This window comes from Triticum aestivum, chromosome 7B (genome assembly GCF_018294505.1).
Source record: "Triticum aestivum cultivar Chinese Spring chromosome 7B, IWGSC CS RefSeq v2.1, whole genome shotgun sequence".
Taxonomy (NCBI): Eukaryota; Viridiplantae; Streptophyta; class Magnoliopsida; order Poales; family Poaceae; genus Triticum; species Triticum aestivum.
Window position 1 is genome coordinate 433,949,790 of NC_057813.1, and position 24,234 is coordinate 433,974,023.

General features: G+C 45.7%; 1 protein-coding gene across 3 annotated transcripts; it reads right to left on the reverse strand.

Annotated features, from left to right (window-relative positions):
• Positions 1-358: 358 nt before the first annotated feature.
• Positions 359-8,280, reverse strand: LOC123156414 (uncharacterized). Of its 3 annotated transcripts, none has more exons than XR_006478045.1 (6): positions 6,729-8,280; positions 6,034-6,089; positions 5,887-5,946; positions 5,712-5,810; positions 2,694-2,870; positions 359-767 (listed from the first exon to the last, which is right to left on the reverse strand). XR_006478045.1 is itself a non-coding variant. In XM_044574545.1 (5 exons), exons 1-5 carry the CDS (start codon positions 8,161-8,163, stop codon positions 2,760-2,762), a joined length of 1,761 nt encoding a protein of 586 aa, XP_044430480.1. In that variant the 5' UTR covers positions 8,164-8,280; the 3' UTR covers positions 359-2,759. The 3 variants fall into 3 exon arrangements, 1 of the variants encoding a protein (XP_044430480.1); XR_006478046.1 differs by having other exon boundaries at positions 2,683-2,870; XM_044574545.1 differs by having other exon boundaries at positions 359-2,870.
• Positions 8,281-24,234: the final 15,954 nt, after the last annotated feature.

Sequence of the window (24,234 nt, forward strand, 5' to 3'; positions counted from 1 at the left end):
GGCGGCCCAAACCTAGGTAAAACTACCCGTGCGATCCCTGTCGTGCTGCCTTGCGTTGGTCTGCTCTTTGTGGAACGTGACTTCCCCCTGCCGAACCAGCAAGGGGCCATCCTGGTCCCATAGGTGGCCGTTGTGTCCCACGACACGCCCCCTCTATGTGTGTGTGTGTGTGTGTGTGTGTGTGTATCCAGACCTCTATTTCACACACATTGCATATTTTACATTTTTGGATTGAAATATCATCGACACATATTCCCTGTTAGTTAAGTTTAAACAACCCACCACTTTATTAAATTTAAACCACCCATCACTTACAAAGGTTTTACAGTTTAGCACCCATGGACCCTGATTCATCATGAGCACTCAGAACACAGTTGTGCATATATCACCTATGTGAGAAAGTGTCAAGTCTCAAGTGTGCAGTCGAAAAACTAGCCAATCTAGTAAGCTCATGAGAAACCTTATTCGCTTCTCTGTTACAATGTTGAAACCTAGAAATATTAAAGTCAAACAATAAAATAACAATCATCAAAAATGCCGCCGCCACTCGTACTGACCATACTATATTATTCATGGCATCAATGACCTCCAAATTATATCAGAATTAATGACAAGTCGATTACATCCCGTCCGTTGCACCAAGGATAGACCGAATCTAAGCGGCAGAGCTTCCGTCGTGAGAACATCCACACACACCAGTTGATTCTCCAAAGGCCTCCTGCAATGAATTTTCCTTTATCGCCCCTCAGGACCGCTCCAACCGTACCCTTAAGAAAATCATGATCAAAAGAAACATCAACATTAACCTTCACAAAGGCCATTGGGGGACGAATGGCACCGAAACAACAATTGTTTCATATCTTCTAGGCAGGAGGAACAAGATGGATAAAAGGGCGAAACTTTCATGTGTCAATTGGCAAGTGTAACACTACAAGGTAGAGTGTCATCCAAAGCCAGGCAGATAAAAAATTTAACCTTCGCCGGACAAGATAATTTCTAAATAGTACGCCAAATGGGATTAACACAGTTTCTCTTTACTGATGGAAACGATTGTACTTCCTCCATCCGGAATTAGTTAACGCTCAAACGGATGTATTTAGCACTGAAATACACCTAGATACATCCTTTTGAGTGTCATCTAATTTCGGATGGAGGTAGTAGATATAAATCACCTAATGGTTGCTATACACCACCTGTTGTATGCTAGACAGCATATTGGTACCCAGTAAATATCCTAATATCAAACCAACATTTGCCAACTGGTTAGGAGCACCAATTGCAGTATATCTACCATGAATCTGTTACTCTATTTGTACTTTTTAGTGAAAAATGGTATCATTGTGATATGTTAAGCGCTTAACCTTTGCTCAATTGATTTTTGTAAAGCCTGGCTTTGACAGATAACTGGTGGATTAATTTTACTCTCTAAGCTATTCATTACAAAGCTATTACTGTATGCCTTATATATTCATACTGCATGTACACAAGAGAAATATTTCTTCTCAGGATTTTTCTTTTGTCCTCTGTTATATGTGCCGCTTCCTAGTTTTTTTTTATTTGCTTATGTGGGATTTTCGATTGGCCACAGAGTTTCTACCTTCTGGCCTCTGCTAAACCAGAGATCTATTTCGTTCCAGGACTTCAGAATCTGATTTCTTATTCAGTTAGTACTACACAAGTTGATTGAAGTTGACAATACAATTTGACCATACAGAGCAGTTGATTCCATATTTTTCAGGGTATTATTTAGGCATTTTAGGAAGGCATGGATCAAAAATACCTAATTCTCATATAAACCTTAGCAAAATTCAACCGTAATGGTGTGCAGGCTTACAAATCTTGGATACACACAAATAGACTGTAGAGTTTACACAGTGTTTGGAGGGGCACATTCACAACATAAGTTGAAGTATGCTAGGAGTACTAATTGGAACATTGTGACAACTAGGAAGAGGAGAAAGAAACTCAGGATTCTCTATGTTCTAGCATGTGGAACATTATTGTTTATTTAAAGACATGAGGGAGCATTCTATACCAGTAACACCAATCAACACCGCACAGGTGAATTGGCACTTGGCATTTTCTAACATCTCACAAAATGACTTAAGGCGACAACGATTGTACCAACCATATTGTGTCCTTTTCCCATGGCAGAAAGTGTTGTCCAACTCAGCCTAAACATCAGAACCAATGCAGAGCAACAAGTGACGGGTGCAGCATGCACGCTAATGTTAAACATCAAGTTTATAATTGTGCCTTTGATATCACCATAACACTATTGTCTAAGTACTGCTTTACCTAGGCCCTGATCAACTAGGTTCCCTGCGGATGGGCTTGTGAGGGCCTGTCCTCCAAGTTGGCGGTGGTGCGTTTTGGTTGTAAGACAAAGTTGGTTTCGTTATGAAATTGGGGGAGTCATCCCTTTCATTGAAAAACTATTGTTTAAGTAGAAACTCCAGTACACCAAACCATTACTGTGCCATTTTCGATTCATCGAACTTATGATTGTTATCAATTCAATATAAAATACCATTTACCCTGTCATATAAATGACCTCCTGCTTAAAGCTCCAAGAAAAGATTTATCCAACAAGACAAAAAAAATATGAACACATTTGAGCCAAATATATAAAATTTATATGCAGATGTATTAGTGAAGCACGGCCTGCCGCCGCGCACAAACCTGCTAGTTACCTTCAAGCCTTGTTTGGCTAATCCCCCCACCAAGGGAATTGGAAGGGAATTTTGACTGGCAAGGATTTAATCCCCCCAATCCCCTTCATCTCTAGACCCCATCAAACCGAACAGATAATCTGGTGGGTTTGTATACTTTGCCCATCGCACATTAGCATCAAGAATCTCACGTGTTATCTGCCAAAAAAATGGAAGCACAGGTATAATAAGCTTCATGCAAAAAATAGGCCAGAAACTAATGGTCATGGGCTCACAGGAGAGAGGTGGGACCAAGATTACAGAGAAATGCTAATTGTAGAATTAGCAGGTGTACGTGTCTGCACTTTCCAAGACTTGGCACACAATTGTAGAATCAGCAGGTGTACATGCAACAAAGATAACAGGCTCGTTTGGGCTAAAAACTCTGCCAGACCATGTATGTATAAATGGAACGAGTTGCTTATAATTAGTTTGACAGCGTCTTATTTAATTACTTGCACATGAATAATTAGGGCAATATTAGACAAAGGAGCTATGTACAAATGACGACAACATAAGAGAGGGGGGGGGGGGGGGGGAGAGATGCCCATAGTCAATAACCAAGTAAACTATTCCAGAATAAGTAAAGATGTCTAAAAGAACTCTGCAGGAGCATGTGCATCAACAATCTTACAGAAAATATGATCCTCTAACCAAGGACGGATTGGGGGGCGGGGGGACCCAACCCTTTAACATGAAAGCCCACCTTGCATGGGCTCATGATCGGTTAATCCAAAGCCTGAACCTAACTAGATTTTACTAATATAAAATATGAATTATATGTCATAAATTTTTTACCATGGAAAACTTCGTATGAATACAAATAGTATACATTATGTAGCACATACCTCATATTTTGTTAGTCAAAGAAATGGTCAAACTTGCACCAAACAAGGGGGCTAATAAACCCGGAGGGAGGAAGTATATTAGTATTTCCTTTTTACGCTACGGCTAGCCCAGTTGTCTAGAAAGCGGTAGGCCGGTAGCCCACCTCAGAAGATAAGACAAGTTTACTTAGTCTTTCCTTTTTATCGCTACAACTAAAATGCAGTCACGATAAAAAAAAACAGTGTTTCAACATTCGTGCGCTCGTCCGCTCCAGCCCGTCGCCAAGCCTAGGGCAATCGAATTGTTCAAGCTCTCACCGCGCCTTTTCTTTTCCATCTATTTTATTCACAATGGAGGATGATCTGAGGTCCGGGGAACGGAGGAATAATTGTGCTGCTGTGGCTTGAGATTTGGTGAAGGAAGTGCTTGGATCAATTGCTCCTGATGTGCCAGACTCAAAAGGACATGGTATTTAAATCTTCTGTGGCCGGCTACTTGACAGTGCTAAAGTATTATAGTTTGTAGATTATCTAGTTTCTTCTCTCTCTTTTTATGATAAATCTAGTTTCTTCTCTTTGTGAATTGCTTTTCTTATTTATCAATATATAAGTCAAGTGTCATAGCCATTTCTGATGTATATTTAGTTGACTTGTGTATTTTGAGTTATTCCGCGCTCAACCTTGTTTCTCTTTTATTCCAAACTTCATCTAGGCTTTAATTTTCTTTCCACGGATGGTGAGCCTTCACCAGTTCGACCCCCTATGTCGGAATCCTGGCTCCATCCCTGGCTCTAACTCTAATTATTATTTCTATTTTCCAACATCTCCACCTGTATATATATATATATTCCCTCCATCCCAAAATAAGTGTCATGGTTTTAGTTCATTTTAGTTCAAATTTGAACTAAAACCATGACACTTATTTTTGGACGGAGGGAATATAACTTAATGAAAGAATACCCGCCCAATATAATACATAAGATGATAAGAATATGGTTCATGTGATTCAGAACCGCTAAATTCTTCGTCTATATCATGTGCTTAAAGGAAGACAAGCCATAACACTGAAACTGCCAAACTGGGAAGTGGAATAAAATAATATAAGTAGTGTGTATGCTGAAACTGAAATATAGTAACTCCTATAGTCCTATTCACATAAGCATCATCCCTAGCCTAACCCACCTTGCTTGGGACAAAAGGCTTTCTTGTTGTTGTAAGCATCATCGGAAGTTTGCTACCTGCTGCAATTGCAGTATACCTAAATGGCCTCATCAAGCTACCTGTACAACTGGTAGTGTATCCTACTACTCCCTTCCGATTTGTTAGTCTCATCTCAAACTTTTTGATTTTCTGAATTTGTCAGGCTTATTGCTTTGGAAATGGTCAAACATTAGCTAAGGCTACATTAATTAACTTCAATTTTTGCTTCTCAATGTGAGAATGGAATCAACCAATACATGAAGGGGAGAAGGTGGTTATGCATGTAGTATTAAGATTATTTTTTTACCGGGCTTACCCCCTTTCCATTACAAGAAGGAAATACAACTGTTCCAGAAACATTCAGGAGGAGAGGAAAGAGAGGTAGCGAGTCCAACGCACTGCCAGGAAACCCACCGCACTCTCGCTCGCCATCGAAACGAGTACTGTGGTGCAAAAACCTGACAGCACCAAAAGTATCTAGCCCTATTACATGCCCAGCAAATAGCGGAAATGTAGTATTAAGATGGTGTCAACTAGTGGTCAATTAGGTTCTCCTTGGTTGCTGGGCTTTCGTAGATGGGGCTAATAAACTGGAAGGCAGTATTTTGTTGCCACGATTTGGCCAGTGGTGTCCCAATGCTATGGAGGTGTGTTGAGTGGAGCACCTCTATGCACATGTCCAAGAAGGTCCTACTGGCCACAGCATGCATGAGGTGCCATGCTCTGCCCGCCCAGGAAGGAGGTAGTGCCCAAGGGTTTCTAAACATTGAGGCAGGACCTACCGATAGCCCTTAACGGTACTATTTTATTCAGTGAGGTGTGTAGTGTCAAACAGACAATGTTTTGCGATGGTACTCAGTAAGTTGATTTTAGTGTGCTGGGCCAAATGCCACAGAAGTATAGTACGATGAAACCAGTTTTGCCTTGTTCACAGCAGGTGTTTTATCCCCAGCTTAACAAATGTTACTATTACCTGATGAGAAGTACATGAGCCGGTCGCCTCATTTGAATCAATGGTCTGCCGCTTCTGTTGGTAAGCATTAGGATGGTTGTTCGCCTTCTGCGGGGACAGCTGCAAAATAAACTTATAGTTAATCCTATTTATGCAAAAAAGAGGGCAAAATGGAAATAACAGCAACAGGTTGTACCAGTCGCTGCCGTTTCTGTTGGGAAATATTACTGTGCTTGTTCGAGTTTTGAAGGGGCAGCTGCACCACAACCTTATGGTTAATCATATTATGCGAGAGGGCAAAATGGATATAGTATCAACAGGACAAAAGTGTGACAGCATATACCTGAAGCGAAAAATGTCCACGAAAACGGGCATTTTGCAAGCCAACCTGAGCTAGATCTAATGCACAGTAGAGGTGAAAACCATTAGATTCAGGATGAGCAACTAATCACTGATCTAGATATAAAACATGGTGTCATAACCAAAGTATGAACCACAACTCAGGGCGAAATTAGTAGACAGCTGACAACAGATTGATCATAGGGCATCCTTGGTTTGCAGCCGAAAATTGTCTTGCCAATGTTTTGGCAAGCCAACATTTGAGAATATCCAACTTCCCAGAGATTGGCAAAACAAGGTAGACAACTAATTGATAGCAAATACTTTGCCTTTGCCCACATGTTGGCAAGCTAAATTTTGAAAGCATGTTCATACTGATTTAAGTAAGATATCATTTTAGACCATCGCAATTTAAGCAATTTGAAGAATGTCAGCACAAAGAAAGTCTATCATGATTTAAGCCTTAAGTATTACTGTCGGAAGGTGCCCTTAAGTGAAGGAAAACAGCCTAATCCATACAGATTACCATTGCATCCAGTGATCTAGCATGGGGCTAAACGAAATGAGAACCATACAGAACTGAAACTAAATGTACCCAAACCACATCTGTTGACACACAAATAGTCCTAAAAATGACAGAATAAGATTCATAAGTGTCATATCATAAAATAAAATAAAATAAAAAATATTCATAGTTACCTGATTCATTATTCAGATATTTGTTCAGCACACAAGGAATGTAGGTGGGATTACGATCTGATGATCTCTTGGCATTAAATGGCACTGGCTCTCCCACTCTCTTGGTCCTCATGTCAACAGTGAGAATCCATGCATCATGGTCCCGATGATTTTTCTTGGACATGAGACAAACAATGCCATCACCACACGCAGTTGGGTAACATGTTTTCAGGGTTTTCAATGGCAATTTTGCAGCACCATCGCAGCCGGAATCTGGATGAGGCAAGGACACATTTCCAAGTTCATCTAGATGAAGCACACTGTCCTTGCACCAATAGTCCCAAAAGACCTCCCTAGACCATGTAATGAGCCTCCAACCAACAAACCCTTGTACTTCCTTCTCCTCAGTTGGATCAACCGCATCAAAATCAAATAATAGATCCTTGGTTGAGGCATCAGGAATGCTGGTTTTGATAGCATATAGATCTTCCAACTCGACGCACCTGATTATCAAACCATCGGGGCAGGTGACGTCGCGAATAGGGCGTGCCACCAATCTGTTGTAGTTTACTCGGTTATTAGGCAGAAGCTTGGGCAGTGGAACAAACCACGTTTTCACAAGTTCAGATAGCACATCGCAAAACAAAATACCCTTCCAGAGATCGACAAAGCCCAGCACTCCGCCTTGTAAAGCAATCACCTTGCTGGGAGAAACTGTTGCCCCTTTCTTGGTCAGCCAAGAAGGAAGATCCGGGAGCAAGAGCTCCGTGGTCCAGGCACGCTGCTTGGATCTGAAGATATGGAGCTTGTACTGCAATATATCCCTTGTGAAAGCTGCCAAGACGAAGTCTGTGCCGCCGCCCTCAGGCAAGACGCCGATAAGGCATGGTTTGGTTGTCTCTCTATGTAGGTACCTGCTGATGTCGGGAAGCGCATCAAGCGATGGCGGACGCCCGTTCCGTCCGGGCCTGTAGATGAAGTGCTCCAGCAACCAGGAAGTGGACAGATGGAAGATGAGGAGAAAGAGGTTCTCCGCCGAGCAAACGATCTTGGGCTCGGTGATGAAGGTGCTGGTTGGGAGGTCCAGGCAGCGGACGTAGAAGCGCGAGAGGCACGGGAGATCGGAGATAACGAAGGTCACACGGATGGTTCCTGTCGCCGCCGAGAAGGCTTGCGCGGTGGTGTGGTTGTCGTCCACGTCCACGAACCCATACCCACACGAGTCCAGGAGGACGCAGTCGGGACGGCTGGGGACGGAGGAGAGGGCCGGTGGACGGGTTCCCGCACGGCCGGACACGCCCGGAGGAGCGGGTCGGACGACCGAAGAAGGAGCGGCGGCTGGATCCGGGCACCACGGTGGTAGGGGGTGGGACTTGGGGATTATGGTTGCCGGAGGAGTAGGCCGGCTAAGCTCGGAAGGAGAGCGGCGGCTGGATATGGACATCGCGGCCGACATGATCGAGGGTTAGGGTTCTTCCCGGAGGAGAGCAACCAGAACGTTGTTGGCCTCTTGGATCGATTCAGAGAACAGGTTGGGCACCTCCGCCGGACCCTGTGAACCGTCAAACTTGCTTCGCGCGTCATAATTTCGAGTTAGTAGAGTATAAATCCCCACCTGAGACGGAGACACCGAGACGGTCCTTTCTGGAACCGGATCCTCTAACATTGACATCCCTTCTTCATATCTACTCCCTCCGTTCCGAATTACTTGTCTTAGATTTGTCTAGATACGGAGGTATCTAGCACTAAAATGAGTGTAGATACATCCGTATCTAGACAAATCCAAGACAAATAATTCGGAACAGAGGGAGTATATGGTTAAGCCTAAAATCTACTATATACATTTACAAAAATTACATACAAGCAAAATTATGGTGCAATAAAAATTATTTTTGATTTATTTTTGTATATGCTACAGTAAATTCACAAAATAGTTGCTACAGTAACCCTGACATCCCTTCTTCGGTTTACACACGCATTTCGCTGTAGCTTCGTGACATCCCTTGAGGATGTTAGAGGATCCGCTTCCGTCTTTTCTACGCGTTGTATGTCACCTGATAAGACAGTTGATGTGAGGCCACGGATTCTTCCGTTTTGATTGTATTCTTTTTTTTTCTTAATTAACATAGTGCAAACGCATGCACTCATATATATGCGCATACATTCATCCTATAAACGCACACACGCACATTCTATCTCTATGAGCATCTTCAAGAAGACTAAGCTGGCATGTCATCTTGAGAAATTCAGGATAAATGCGACCACTATGATTTAAACCTTGATGGGTTTGGGATATCAGTGTCCTCCTAACCATCCAACCATGGGTTAATTTGATGTATTTCTTTTTTTTGGCTAGTGTTTCTTTGTGCAAAGGTCAGCGTTTTGTTATCTTTTCAGTTTTGTCAGGTCGATGTCTATGTGACTTGTACTATGATCTTTATGATTTATAAATGAAACACATTTACCAATTTACGATGCAAAAAGAAGAAGTTCTCCTCTGAAAAACCTGGAGCCCCCAAGAGGCAACTAGGGTTTGAGGGTGGATCCTATGACGGCGCACATCAATCTTCTTCGGCGGGGCGACGGCGAGACTGATTAGAGGATGGCGACGTCCATTGATAAAGGCAAGGAACATGGGCCTTTGTTGCCGAGGGCGGCTATGGCAAAGTTAGCGGAGGTCTTGTGAAAACTCGAGATCTCAAAAGAGGAGGCCACGCCACTAGTTCTTGATGATCATGAGGAGGAAGTGGGGAGAAGTGGATGCTGGCTGGGAAAGTCCTTCACCGAAATATCTTTCACATCCAAACCATCTCTAGCGCACTTCGTCTGGCATGGGGTAACCCTAAAGGGTTGCTCTTCAGATCGGTTGGGGAAAACATGTTTGTAGATGAGTTTGATTCCCAGAGGGATAGAGATAGTGTGTGGGAAGGAGCTCATTGGCATGTGAGTATAGGGCGAGAGTCACAATTGATGTGGATAAACCCTTGAGGACATGGATATTGATTGAACCAAAGAGGCGATAATGCATGGACCCGTACGACTTACAATATGAAAATGTCCCTCATTTTTGTTTCTCGTGTGGGCGCACGATTAGGCAATTCAGATCTTTATTGCCCAATGTCGAGTGTTAGAGATGAACATGGCGACCTCCCGTCTTGGAAGGGATCGCGGGCTCCTGAGGAGTGCAGCAAGATGACCTCAAGTGAGAGTTCGACGAGAGAGCAGTATGGCACATAAAACAATAAAGCTGAAACTCACAACTCCACTTCAGCGACCGATGGAGGAGCTCGGGTAAACTGTCTGGTTAAAGCAAGAGCTAATCAAAACAAACGAAAGGTAGGACCTCAAGGCCCCAAACAGGTTTACCAAAAAGTACATAAGCCTCTGTTGATGAACTCTACATACATAGAAATGGATGATACTAATGATCCCAAGGGTTCAGATGGTGGGTTGCTTTCAGGGAAAGGTTCAAAACAGGGTGAGGGTGAAACAAGGGAGCCAAAGAAGAACAAACCAACACCCAGTAATTCGGATAACTCGACAGTGGCTGCAAGCCAACCCTGCCATGGACAATGAGATGCTTCAGTTGGAACTGTCGGAGGCTTGGGAACCCTGGGGTAGTTTGAGAGCTTCGCAGCATAGTGAAGCAAGACGGCCTCGGTTTATTGTTTCTTATGGTGACTAAGATTTCAACAATAAGAGTGGAGCGGCTGCGGAATCATTTGGGTTTTGCATCTTGTTTCATAATGAATAGTGAGGGTCTAAGTGATGAGATTGGCATGTTCTGGTCCCAAGACTTCGATGTTGAGCTAAAGAATTATAGTTCCTATCACATTTACAGTTAGGCGAAGGGTGCCGACGGGAAGATTTGGTGTGACTGGGTTCCATGGAGCGCCTAGAGCAAAGGATCGGCATCATAGCTAGAGGTTTATGAGGACCTTGTTTGCAATCCAACATGAGGCTTGCATGTACATTGGTGATTTTAATGAACCTCTATTTGGTTCGGAACATTTTTAATATTCACCACGACCAGAGTGGCAGATTTGTGCATTCCAGGAAGTGATGGATGATTCCTCACTCACGGACCTTGGATGGTCGGGAGTAGAGTATACATGGGATAATAATAGGCAATCGGGAAGATCAAATGTCAAAGCTCGTCTTGATAGGGCCTTTGAAAATCCATTTTGGTTAGATATATTTTAACGTATCAAAGTACGTCAAATTGTTGCTGAGTCGGATCACAGCTTTGTTTATGTGGACCTCCGGGAGCATCTTGCTTCGTTGGCACCTAGAGGGCCAAAACCCTTTAGGTACGAGCATGTATGGCAGACATATGTTGATTATGACAAAGTGGTGTTTGATAATTGGCATCGAGGTGCAGGCGGTCGGGGTTAAAAGGTGTCACTCAAGCTCTCAACTCACTACAGGGGAAGTTGGCAGCGTGGGGGCGAAGGAGTTTGGCTCACTTACACGCAAAGTCCGTAAGATGCGTCAAAGACTTGCACATTTACGTGCCCAATCCGTTGGTAGGGGGTTGTCTGATGAGGAGAAAGCGATCACAAAAAAATTGTGGCTCGCCCTGAAACAAGAGAAGATTATAATACGTTAGAGATCTCGTGGCTTCGCGGGGGCGACAAAAATACGGGTTATTTCCATGCCGAAGATGCTCAGGAAAAGCGCATGAATAAGATCGAGTGTCTTGAATGGGCAGATGGCTCGAAGTGTACAGATTTGGAGGGGACCGTGCTTAAGTACAGGCTTTTTACCAAGCATTGTACACATCGCAAGGGTTTCAGCATATGGATGAATTGTTGAATGTTGTTCCTACCTGGGTCATGGATGCCATGAACCAAGAGCTGCAGAAACCATACACTGAGGATGAAGTTAGGCATGCTCTTTTTCAAATGACGCCATCAAAGGCCCTGGACGGATGGGTTTACTGCCGATTTTTTCCAATGTCACTAAAAATGTTAAAAGATGATATTGTACTAGCAGTTCTAGACTTTCTGAATGGAGGCCAGCTCCTGGCGGGCATGGATGATATGTTAATTACTTTGGCCCCAAAGGTACAGTTTCCTCATAAGATATCTCAATATCGTCCAATTTCTCTATGTTCATCTTTGTATAAAATTGCAGGTAAGGCTATTGCAAATCATGCTAGAGTTTGTTTGGATGAGATTATTGGTGAAGAGCAAAACGCTTTTGTCCCGAGCTGTTTGATCATTAATAATGTGTTAATTGTGCATGAGAGTGTGCATGCTATGAAGAGAAGAAAGAAAGGGGACAATGCAGTTTGTGCGGTTAAACTAGACATGATGAAGGCCTACCACTGTGTTAAATGGCATTATCTCGAGGCAATCATGTTGCAGCTAGGCTTTGGTGTAGAGTTTGTTCGATTAATCCTGAAATGTGTGATGCCAGTCAAATTTCCAGTGTGTGTCAATGGCGCGCTGCTACCTTTCTTTACACTATCGTATGGATCAGAAGGTCGTGTATTTGTGTCACAGCTGGACGAAAGGTCTTTAAACCTGCACGGACTCCCACACACCATTGGGAGCCTTGCCCTTCGACGGTCCCCATTTGGTGGCCTGCCGCCTCAAGTTGTTCATATGATGACTTTTTAGAGTTGTCCTAACAATGGTCCAAAGTTGTAGAACGGATTATGCAGATGTTAGTTTTTGAGCTTGAAGCGCCGCCATTAACTTGTTTATCATTGACTCTCAATCGACACAAATATAAGGAGTCAAATCCATAAAACCACCACAATACAATACATGTATCATTAGCAAAAAAACACCGATGATAAATTATAATTGCATTGATGATGTCACTAATTGACCGGGCCAATCCGTTAGGCTGAGTTGGTAGAAAAAAATGCCATGAGGGCAAACTTAGTCTCAACACAGAGATGCTCGCTACCGAGCCGTCTGCCTGAATCCTCTTCGCACAGTGCTCATCCCCGACCTCCCCTCACGGGAGCGCCGCCCATCGGCCCTAGGGTGAGGACATTGGCTCGCACGCCAAGGGAATGTTGGGGACGGGTGAAAGGATCGATATGGTTGACTAGAGGGGGGGTGAATAGGCAACTAACAATTTTTAAGCTTTTCTTTACCAAATTAAACTTCGCAACAAATAGGTTGTCTAGATATGCAACTAAGTGAGCAACCTATATGATGCAATAACAACTAGCACACAAGCAAGCAAGAGATGTAACAATAAGTAAGCTTGCAAAAGTAAAGGCACGAAATAACCAAGAGTGGAGACGGTGAAGACGAGGATGTGTTACCGGAGTTCCTTCCTTTTAAGGGGAAGTACGTCTCCGTTAGAGCGGTGTGGAGGCACAATGCTCCCCAAGAAGCCACTAGGGCCACCGTATTCTCCTCACGCCCTCACACGATGCGAGATGCCGTGATTCCACTATTGGTGCCGTTGAAGGCGGCGACCGAACCTTTACAAGCAAGGTTGGGGCAATCTCCACAACAATCGGAGGCTCCCAACAACAACACCACCACGAAGCTTCACCACAATGGAGTATGGCTTCGAGGTGACCTCAACCGTCCAGGGTGCTCAACACCCAAGAGTAACAAGATCCGCAAGGGATAAGTGGGGGAATCAAATATCCTTTGGTGGAAGTGTAGATCGGGCCCTTGTCACCCAATCCCGAGCAAATCAACAAGTTTGATTGGCTAGGGAGAGAGATCGAGCGAAAATGGAGCTTGGAGCAACAATGGAGCTTAGAGGTGGAAGAGGTAGTCAACTAGAGGTAGAAGACATCCCTTATATAGTCGGGGAAAAGATCCAACCGTTATCCACTAGTTCTGCCCGCGACTCACGGTACTACCGCTCTAAGGGAGCGGTACTACCGCGACGACGCGCGGTACTACCGTGGGTGATCACGGTACTACCGTGGCAGCTGCACAGGCCGGAACAAGCCTGAGCTAGAAGCAGTACTACCGCTGGTGCGGTACTACCGCTCCCCCTTGCGGTACTACCGCAAGGCAGGAGGGTCACGGCCTGGGAAGGGCGCGGACGAAATAAATTTCATCCGTGTCAACTTCCGCAGAAACTAGGGTGGTGCAAAAACCCGACGCGGTACTACCGCCTGTAAGGCGCGGTACTACCGTGGTAGGCACGGATGTAAAAAATTACATCCGCGCCTACTACCGCGACGCAACGGTACTAGGCAGAAGGGCCACGGTACTACAACTCCAAAGGAGCGGTACTACCGTGAGCGCCCGCGGTACTACCGCGCAGGACGAGCGGTACTACCGTGGGTGGCGCGGATGTAAAAAATTACATCCGCCCCTACTACCGCACCGGAGCGGCACTAGGCCAGAGTGCGGCGGTACTACCGCACCAGAGGAGCGGTACTACCGTGAGGTGCGCGGATGTAAAAAATTACATCCGCCCCTACTACCGCACTGGAGCGGCACTAGGCCAAGGTACCGCGGTACTACCGCGCCAGAGGGGCGGTACTACCGTGACCTGTCGCGGTACTACCGCGTGTACTTGCGGTACTACCGCAAGTACAGCAGTAGTCGTCAGTTTTTCGCACAACAATGATAACGATGGGTAGCTCCAAAGTGCAAGGAAAGGAGGGGCAAGTGTACGTGTGATTCCACCCTACCTTTCCGACGCGGACCCCCTCTTAATAGTACGGCTCTCCTACGACTCAACTCCACCAAAGAGAAACGTAGAACAACGACGGCTTCACTAGTCTTCGAGGGGCACCGAATCATCTTGTGCCTAATGAAGAAGTATCTGTGGGACTCAAGGCACACGATTAGTCTGCACGAGTATTGTCATCAATCACCAAAACACTTAGGGATAAATATGCCCTTACAATCTCCCCCTTTTTGGTGTATTGATGACAACACATGATTTGCACATAGATAAGATATGTTAAAAGCAGTGGCAAACCCCTCTCCTCTAAAATATAGACGAGGCTCCCCCTAGATGTGTGCACTATATATGAATGCTTTGGACTGCATGGCACACAAACTAGGATCAACACTCCCCCTATATTTTAGAGACCAAGACATGATAATAAGCCTAGCATAGCATGAAAGTAGCACAATATAACACAGGCTAGCTAGGATAGATAGAGTGCATATGTCTTACACCATATGAGATAAGATAACCAAGGTTCAAACGATAAAAGCAGCAAAGAGCTCAACTGGCAAACACACAAACTCGCAAAGCCAAATCCCTACGCTCTCTCCCCCTTTGGCATCGAGACGCCAAAAAGGCAGAGAGGACAGCACAAAAGCAAAGGAACAGCAGTAAAACCCTAAGTAACAAGGTCTCTCGAGGAGAGAGAGGGCGGTGGCCGAAGCCACCTATGTTTGAGTTGGATGGTATGGCACCGCGAAGAATTATCCTTGGGCCCATGACCAAAACTCGTCTTTGAAGCACAAGTACCATCAAAAATGGCTAATGTGAAAGAGGTGATCTATTTAGGCATAATGAGGGGAGGGAGAGTTCATTGAGAGAACAACACTCCCCCTATGTCCATGCCTACATCTAAACTAGACAACAAGTTGAGTGTGGTGGGGGGTGCACGGGTTCAAGTCACATTGCTCAAATCAATGATATTTAGCTCATGCCTTAACTCGCGAAATCTTGCTTCATCCAATGGCTTCGTGAAAATATCTGCAAGGTTATCATGAGTGTTGACATACTTGAGCTCGATCTCCCCTCGCCGAATGTGATCCCGAATGAAGTGATACCGAATCTCAATGTGCTTCGTCTTGAAGTGTTGCACCGGGTTGAGGGAAATCTTGATGGCACTTTCATTATCACACCAAAGAGGCACTTTGTCACAAGTGACACCGTACTCCTTTAAAGTTTGCCTCATCCATAGGAGTTGAGCACAACAACTACCGGCCGCCACATACTCCGCTTCGGTGGACGAGAGAGACACACAACTTTGTTTCTTGGAAGACCAACTTACCAAAGAGCAGCCAAGAAATTGACACCCTCCGGAAGTGGACTTCCTATCCACTTTGTCTCCCGCCCAATCGGAATCCGTGAAACCTTCAAGCTTGAAGTTTGCTCCTCTTGGGTACCATAAGCCAAAGTTTGGGGTATGAGCCAAATATCGAAAGATTCGTTTGACCGCCACAAAGTGACTTTCCTTTGGTGCGGCTTGAAAACGTGCACACATCCCCACACTCAACATGATATCCGGTCTAGATGCACAAAGGTAAAGCAAGGATCCAATCATGGAGCGATATACCTTTTGATCCACCGCTTTACCATTGGGATCAATGTCAAGTTGGCACTTGGTAGGCATTGGTGTAGTAGCCGGCTTGACATCACTTAGCTTGAATCTTTTAAGCATGTCTTGAGTATATTTGGCTTGGTTGATGAAGGTTCCTTCTCTTCTTTGCTTGATGTCGAAACCAAGGAAGAACTTCAACTCTCCCATCGAAGACATCTTAAACTTGGAGGTCATGAGAGCGGCAAATTCTTCATTGAAAGCTTTGTTAGGGGAACCAAAGATAATATCATCAACATATAGTTGGCATACAAACAACTCCCCGTTGACCTTCTTAGTAAAAAGAGTGGGGTCGATTAGCCCTACTTCAAAACCACGATCTTGTAGCAACTCGGTAAGGTGGTCATACCACGCACGTGGGGCTTGTTTAAGGCCATAGAGTGCCTTATCAAGTTGATACACGTGATCCGGAAAGTAGGGATCCTCGAACCCGGGGGGTTGTTTGACATAGACCAATTCATTAATGGGACCATTAAGAAAAGCACTTTTCACATCCATTTGTTGCAACTTAAAGTTGTGATGGGAAGCATAAGCAATCAACAAACGAATGGATTCAAGACGAGCAACAGGAGCGAAGGTTTCACCGTAGTCGATACCCTCGACTTGGGAGTAGCCTTGTGCTACCAATCTTGCCTTGTTGCGAATGATGTTCCCATGGGCATCTTGCTTGTTCTTGAAGATCCACTTGGTCCCAATGACATTGTGGTTCCCGGATGGTCTTGGCACCAATCTCCACACCTTGTTGTACTCGAAGTTGTTGAGTTCTTCATGCATGGCATTGAGCCAATCCGGGTCTTCGAGCGCCTCATAGACCTTTTGGGGTTCAACACAAGAGACAAACGCGTGATGTTCACAATAGTTTGCCAATTGTCTACGAGTGCTTACCCCTTTACGAAGACTTCCGACCACATTTTCCATGAGATGGCCTTGGTTGGTGAGCTTGGAAGCAATCTTCGCGGCACGACGCTCTAATTCCTCCTCGGGTGTGGACGGAGGAGGGTTGACTTGATGATCTTGAGCGCCGTCTTGAGTTTGTTCTTGATCTTGAGGTTGATCTTGATCTTGAACTAGCTCGAGGGGGAGAACTTGACCTTGGGCATCATTTAGTGGTTCATCACGGTCTTGAGGTAGATCTTGCCCTTGGTCTTGTTCATGAGGTTGAGGGCCTTCACATTGTTCTTCGGAAGCATGTGGGTCTTGATGAGGTGATGGCTCTACTTGAGTAGAGCATTGTCCTTCTCCTTCGGCCACAAGGGGTTCCTCAATGGGTAGGATGTGACCAATACCCATTCTTCTTATGGCTTGGGGAGGAATTTCATCACCTATATCACAAGTACCACTTTGCTCCACTTGGGAGCCGTTATTTTCGTCAAACTCCACGTTACACGTCTCCTCAATGAGTCCGGTGGACTTGTTGAGGACACGGTAAGCATGAGAGTTTGTAGCATAACCAACAAATATGCCCTCATGAGCTCTAGCTTCAAATTTAGACAACCGAACACCTTTCTTGAGAATGAAACACTTACAACCGAACACCCGGAAGTACTTGAGGTTGGGCTTGTTGCCGGTGAGGATCTCATAAGGAGTCTTGTTCAAGCCTTTGCGAAGATAGAGCCGATTGGATGCATGACATGCTGTGTTGATGGCTTCGGCCCAAAAGTTGTATGGAGACTTGAACTCCGCCATCATGGTCCTTGCCGCATCCATCAACGTCCGGTTCTTCCTCTCCGCAACACCATTTTGTTGAGGGGTATAAGGTGCCGCATATTGATGCTTGATCCCCTCGTCACTAAGAAACTCATCCAAGGTGTAGTTCTTGAACTCGGTGCCGTTGTCGCTTCTTATTGTCAAGATCTTTGCATCATGTTGACGTTGAGCTTCATTTGCAAAGTTGATGACGGTTTGTTGGGTCTCACTCTTCCTCTTGAAGAAGTATACCCAAGTATATCTTGAGTAATCATCCACAATCACCAAGCAATACTTTCTTCCTCCAAGACTATCAAAAGATGGAGGCCCAAAAAGATCCATGTGAAGGAGCTCCAAGGGTCTCTTCGAGTAGATGATGGTTGAGGGAGGGTGTGCCTTTTCATGAAGCTTTCCTTCGATACAAGCACTGCACGCACGATCTTTGGCAAAACTCACATTTGTTAGTCCACGAACATGGTCCCCCTTGAGGAGACTTTGCAAAGATCTCATATTGACGTGGGCCAAACGGCGATGCCAAAGCCATCCCACGTCAACTTTAGCCATTAGGCATGTCGCGGTCTTAGTGGGTTGCTCCGAAAAGTTAACCACATAGAGACCGTTCTCGACATGCCCAACAAAGGCTACTTTAAGAGTCTTGCTCCACAAGAGGGCCACGGTATCAATATCAAAGAATGTGGCAAAACCCATGAGTGCAAGTTGACGAACGGAAAGTAAATTGAATGCAAGGGACTCAACAAGCATGACTTTCTCGATCGTTAGATCATGAGAAATGACAACCTTGCCGAGGCCCAATACCTTAGAATGTGACGCATCACCCCACTCGACATTGGTGGGCATAGATGGAGTCTCTTGCACATCCACCACCAAGTCCTTGCTCCCGGTCATATGATTTGTTGCTCCACTATCGAGCAACCATGATCCCCCACCGGAAGCAAACACCTACACGAGATCAATGCTTGGTTTTAGGTACCCATTTAGTAATGGGTCCTTTGATGTTAGTAACAAGGGCCTTGGGAACCCAAATAGACCATTCAATGTACTCATAAGGAGAACCAACAAATTTAGCATAAACATGTCCATCACTAGCACGGCACAACACATATGAAGGGTTAAAGTCGCCGGCTTTGTTTGAGGAAACGTTCTTGCCCTTTTGAACATCAACTTCCTTCACTTTCTCCTTCTTCTTCTTGGAAGCTCCGTCTCCCTCTTTCACAAAAGTTTGTTTGAGGGGAGGAGGACGGTTGGCCTTGTTGATCTTCTTCTTCTTGCTCTTGGACTTGGGTGCAAACCCAATTCCTTCTTTGCCCACAACTTCCTTTTGATTGCTCAAAAGGTCGTTGAGGTTTTTCTCACCTTGAATGCAAGTCACAAGGCCCTTCTCAAGTTGATCCTTCAACTTAGCATTTTCCTCCATAAGATGCACATGCTCACAACAAGGGTTAGTAGCACATGCATTATCAATTAATACCATATGAGGAAAGGTGGCTTTTTCCTTGATTAGCTTAACTTGGATTTGAGCATGAGACTCTTTGAGGGTAGCATGAGTACCCTTTAAGACCTTGTGGGCCTTGTCAAGTATCTCAAACTCCTCTTTGAGTCTAGCATGATCAACCCCAAGTTTAGCCTTCTCGGAGGTTAGCACACGAGACATGACAAGAGCATGATCAAGATCTTTCTTTAACTTAGCATGGGCATCATTGTGTGACTCCTCAAGAGTCAAATGATGCACACGCTCTTCCTCAAGAGCATTTGAGAGATCCGATATCTCATCGGCATAGTCACGACTATGACCTTCCATCTTGGAGATGGTTTCTTCGTGAGCCTCGATCATGTCATTGGCCTCACCAAGTTGTTCCAAGAGAGCAACAAAGTGCTTCTTGGACTTTCCCTTTAGCTTACTCATGAAGGACTCTAATTCATTCACTTCCTCATTAGACTCAACATGTCCATCAATGCAATCCTCCATGGAGGGATTAGAAATGATGGTGGTTGTGATGTTGGGGGTTACCTTGTTTGAAGCCTTCGCCATGAGGCATCTAGCGGTGATGTTTTCGTTGGGTGATTCGAAGAGAGACACCCGAGGAGTAGCAATGGCAATGGATGCCATGGCCGTTGCTTCTTCATTCTCATCATCATCGTCATCCTCTTGGTATTCTTCTTGAACCACCAACCCACGAGTGGGAGTCTTCTTGGCGAAGTTGTTCTTGTTGGGGACGGACTTGGCTTTGTCTTTCCGAATGAACTTGCCACCATTGTCTTCCCTCTTCTCGTAAGGACAATCCGCAACGAAATGGCTCACATTGCCACAGTTGAAGCAAGTTCTAACTCGTTGCTTGCCCTTGACGCCACTTGAGTTATTCTTGTTGAAGTTGGGTCTTGAGCTCTTCTTGCTCCAAAATTGTCTTGAAGCAAGGGCCATGTGCTCATGGTAGTCGAACTTGGTGTCTTCGGGGTTGCTTTCCTCATCTTCCACTTCTTCCTCTTCTTCGACAATGACCTTGGCCTTCAAGGCAAGGTTAGGCTTCTTAGCTCTTTGAGAACGGAGCACCGCATTTTCGGCGGTCTTGTCCAAGATGCTCATTGCAACGAATTCATCCAACACTTCACTTGAGGTCATGGTGTGGAAGTCCGGTCGTTGACGAATGACGGAGGACATGGCTTTGTTGTAGGGCATCATGGCCTTGAGGAACTTTCGCTTGATCCAATTGTCATCCGTGTCCTTGCTTCCATGATCTCGAAGTGCCACCGCGAGTTTGGTTACTCTTCGAAAGAGCTCACGAGGTTCTTCATCTTCTTTCATTGCAAACTCGTCGGCTTCATCTTGCACCACTTCATAGTTGGACCGTTGAATGCTAGCACTTCCACGATAGAGGCCCTCAACACATTTCCATGCTTCTTTAGCAACGACGTGGGGTCGAAGGTGAGGGAGATCTTCGGGAAGAATTGCATCTTGAATGATGAAGAGAGCACTCTCATTGAATTGATTGTCCACGGCTTCTCGAGGGGTGAAGTTGCTTGGGTCATGAGGATAAAAACCTTCTTCAATGACTCTCCAAAGGTTAGTGTTCACATGTTTCAAATGACGCTTAAAGCGATAGACCCAATTATCAAAATCTACACCTTTTTCATACTTAGGAGGTGGACCGGCATGATTCAAATGAGTGGAGGGGATAGGCCCTCCATAGACCGGGGGTTCCACATGGGCAAAGATGCCGGTGCCATTTCTACCACTAGTAGAAGGACTCTTTTCATTGTTAGCTTCCCCCTTATCGGAGAAAGCATCCGTCACCTTGTTAGTGGGATCACCCACTTTCATAGGTGCGGTAGATAGTTTAAGTCCCTCTAAGAAATCATTAAACATGCTTTTAACCTCGGCCGTCATGGAGGTTTTCAATGTGTCCAAAGCCACATTGAACTCCTCACGAGAGACCGAGGTTCCCCCTTCGGCCGAAGATGAGATAGGATTCACACCGGAGTGTTCCTCCACACCATCGTGGGTGTCAACCATACTCTTCGGACGGTGAAGTCCTTAATAAAGAGACGAGGCTCTGATACCAATTGAAAGGATCGATATGGTTGACTAGAGGGGGGGGTGAATAGGCAACTAACAATTTTTAAGCTTTTCTTTACCAAATTAAACTTCGCAACAAATAGGTTGTCTAGATATGCAACTAAGTGAGCAACCTATATGATGCAATAACAACTAGCACACAAGCAAGCAAGAGATGTAACAATAAGTAAGCTTGCAAAAGTAAAGGCACGAAATAACCAAGAGTGGAGACGGTGAAGACGAGGATGTGTTACCGGAGTTCCTTCCTTTTAAGGGGAAGTACGTCTCCGTTAGAGCGGTGTGGAGGCACAATGCTCCCCAAGAAGCCACTAGGGCCACCGTATTCTCCTCACGCCCTCACACGATGCGAGATGCCGTGATTCCACTATTGGTGCCGTTGAAGGCGGCGACCGAACCTTTACAAGCAAGGTTGGGGCAATCTCCACAACAATCGGAGGCTCCCAACAACAACACCACCACGAAGCTTCACCACAATGGAGTATGGCTTCGAGGTGACCTCAACCGTCTAGGGTGCTCAACACCCAAGAGTAACAAGATCCGCAAGGGATAAGTGGGGGAATCAAATATCCTTTGGTGGAAGTGTAGATCGGGCCCTTGTCACCCAATCCCGAGCAAATCAACAAGTTTGATTGGCTAGGGAGAGAGATCGAGCGAAAATGGAGCTTGGAGCAACAATGGAGCTTAGAGGTGGAAGAGGTAGTCAACTAGAGGTAGAAGACATCCCTTATATAGTCGGGGAAAAGATCCAACCGTTATCCACTAGTTCTGCCCGCGACTCACGGTACTACCGCTCTAAGGGAGCGGTACTACCGCGACGACGCGCGGTACTACCGTGGGTGATCACGGTACTACCGTGGCAGCTGCACAGGCCGGAACAAGCCTGAGCTAGAAGCAGTACTACCGCTGGTGCGGTACTACCGCTCCCCCTTGCGGTACTACCGCAAGGCAGGAGGGTCACGGCCTGGGAAGGGCGCGGACGAAATAAATTTCATCCGTGTCAACTTCCGCAGAAACTAGGGTGGTGCAAAAACCCGACGCGGTACTACCGCCTGTAAGGCGCGGTACTACCGTGGTAGGCACGGATGTAAAAAATTACATCCGCGCCTACTACCGCGACGCAACGGTACTAGGCAGAAGGGCCACGGTACTACAACTCCAAAGGAGCGGTACTACCGTGAGCGCCCGCGGTACTACCGCGCAGGACGAGCGGTACTACCGTGGGTGGCGCGGATGTAAAAAATTACATCCGCCCCTACTACCGCACCGGAGCGGCACTAGGCCAGAGTGCGGCGGTACTACCGCACCAGAGGAGCGGTACTACCGTGAGGGGCGCGGATGTAAAAAATTACATCCGCCCCTACTACCGCACTGGAGCGGCACTAGGCCAAGGTACCGCGGTACTACCGCGCCAGAGGGGCGGTACTACCGTGACCTGTCGCGGTACTACCGCGTGTACTTGCGGTACTACCGCAAGTACAGCAGTAGTCGTCAGTTTTTCGCACAACAATGATAACGATGGGTAGCTCCAAAGTGCAAGGAAAGGAGGGGCAAGTGTACGTGTGATTCCACCCTACCTTTCCGACGCGGACCCCCTCTTAATAGTACGGCTCTCCTACGACTCAACTCCACCAAAGAGAAACGTAGAACAACGACGGCTTCACTAGTCTTCGAGGGGCACCGAATCATCTTGTGCCTAATGAAGAAGTATCTGTGGGACTCAAGGCACACGATTAGTCTGCACGAGTATTGTCATCAATCACCAAAACACTTAGGGATAAATATGCCCTTACAACGGGCCGATGTGGTGCGAGGAGGAGTTCGGGCAGACGGCAAGCGTCTCTGTGGTGGCGCTGTGAAGAGATAAGGAGATTAAGTCAATTTGCCCCGACGACATTTTTTCTGCCAAGTCAGCCTGACGGCGAGGCCAGTAAATTGGTGACAACATCAATGCAATTAGAATTTACCATCAATGTTTTTCGTCGCTGTCATTTAAAAGAAGTCATGTGTTGTGTTTTTTTTTTGAATTATTTGGATTGCTTATCACATGTGTCATGTGGTAAGTCATGTGCTGTGTTCGGTGCAAAGTGTAGGGCAAACGTATTGTGGTGGTTATTTGCTAATCATGCTTGTATTGCGGTTGTTTTATGGATTTGACTCCAAACATATTTTGGTGGTTGTTTGCTAACGAAAATGGTAGACCTACGATAACTTTCCATCCCTAACCAATAAATCACACCCCCACCCACACACACGCGCACACGGTGGCGCCCTCCTTTACCGGCGCGAAGTACAGGATGTGCCACAGAAGGTCATCGGGGAGGCTGGACAGTCGGTCGCCGCCGGTCATTGTTGATCAATCGGTCAAGGCAGTCCAGCAAGATCTACACTACTTCTTTCTTGGGCGGACAGGGAGACTCGCGCAACGCGGCCAATCGACCTGTTTATACAGGCACGCGTGAGCGTACAGATCTGGCTATTCGATTCCGACCGCTACACGAACTCCGTTTCTTTCTGCGGGAAGACCACTACGAACTCAATTACTCCTAGTGCAAACCAACCTGTGACTGCCCATGGGCTCAAGTTCTGACGAGATGTCTATGGTGACTTCGTAAATTTCAAGATGATATGTCGGCTCACTCTTTCAGAGGTGCTGTGTATGTTTGTGCGTTAATATGGGTGAGTATATGCGCGTGTATATGAGCGCTTGCGTCTGGACTGTGTTAAAAAAATGAACTCAATTACTCCTAGCTAGGAAGCAACAATTTCAGGAATTAGGGCGACCGAGAAAATCGCAAGTTTCAGATGCAAAATTGCAAGTTTCAGGAATTAGGGCATCTCCAATGCTGACAATTAAAATGGACATAGTGACTGGTTCGAATCAGTCCACAGACAATGGTGCAGAAGCCGGTCATTCAATCATGCTCGCATCCATTTCAAAACGAATTTGAATAAACATGATAAATTTCATC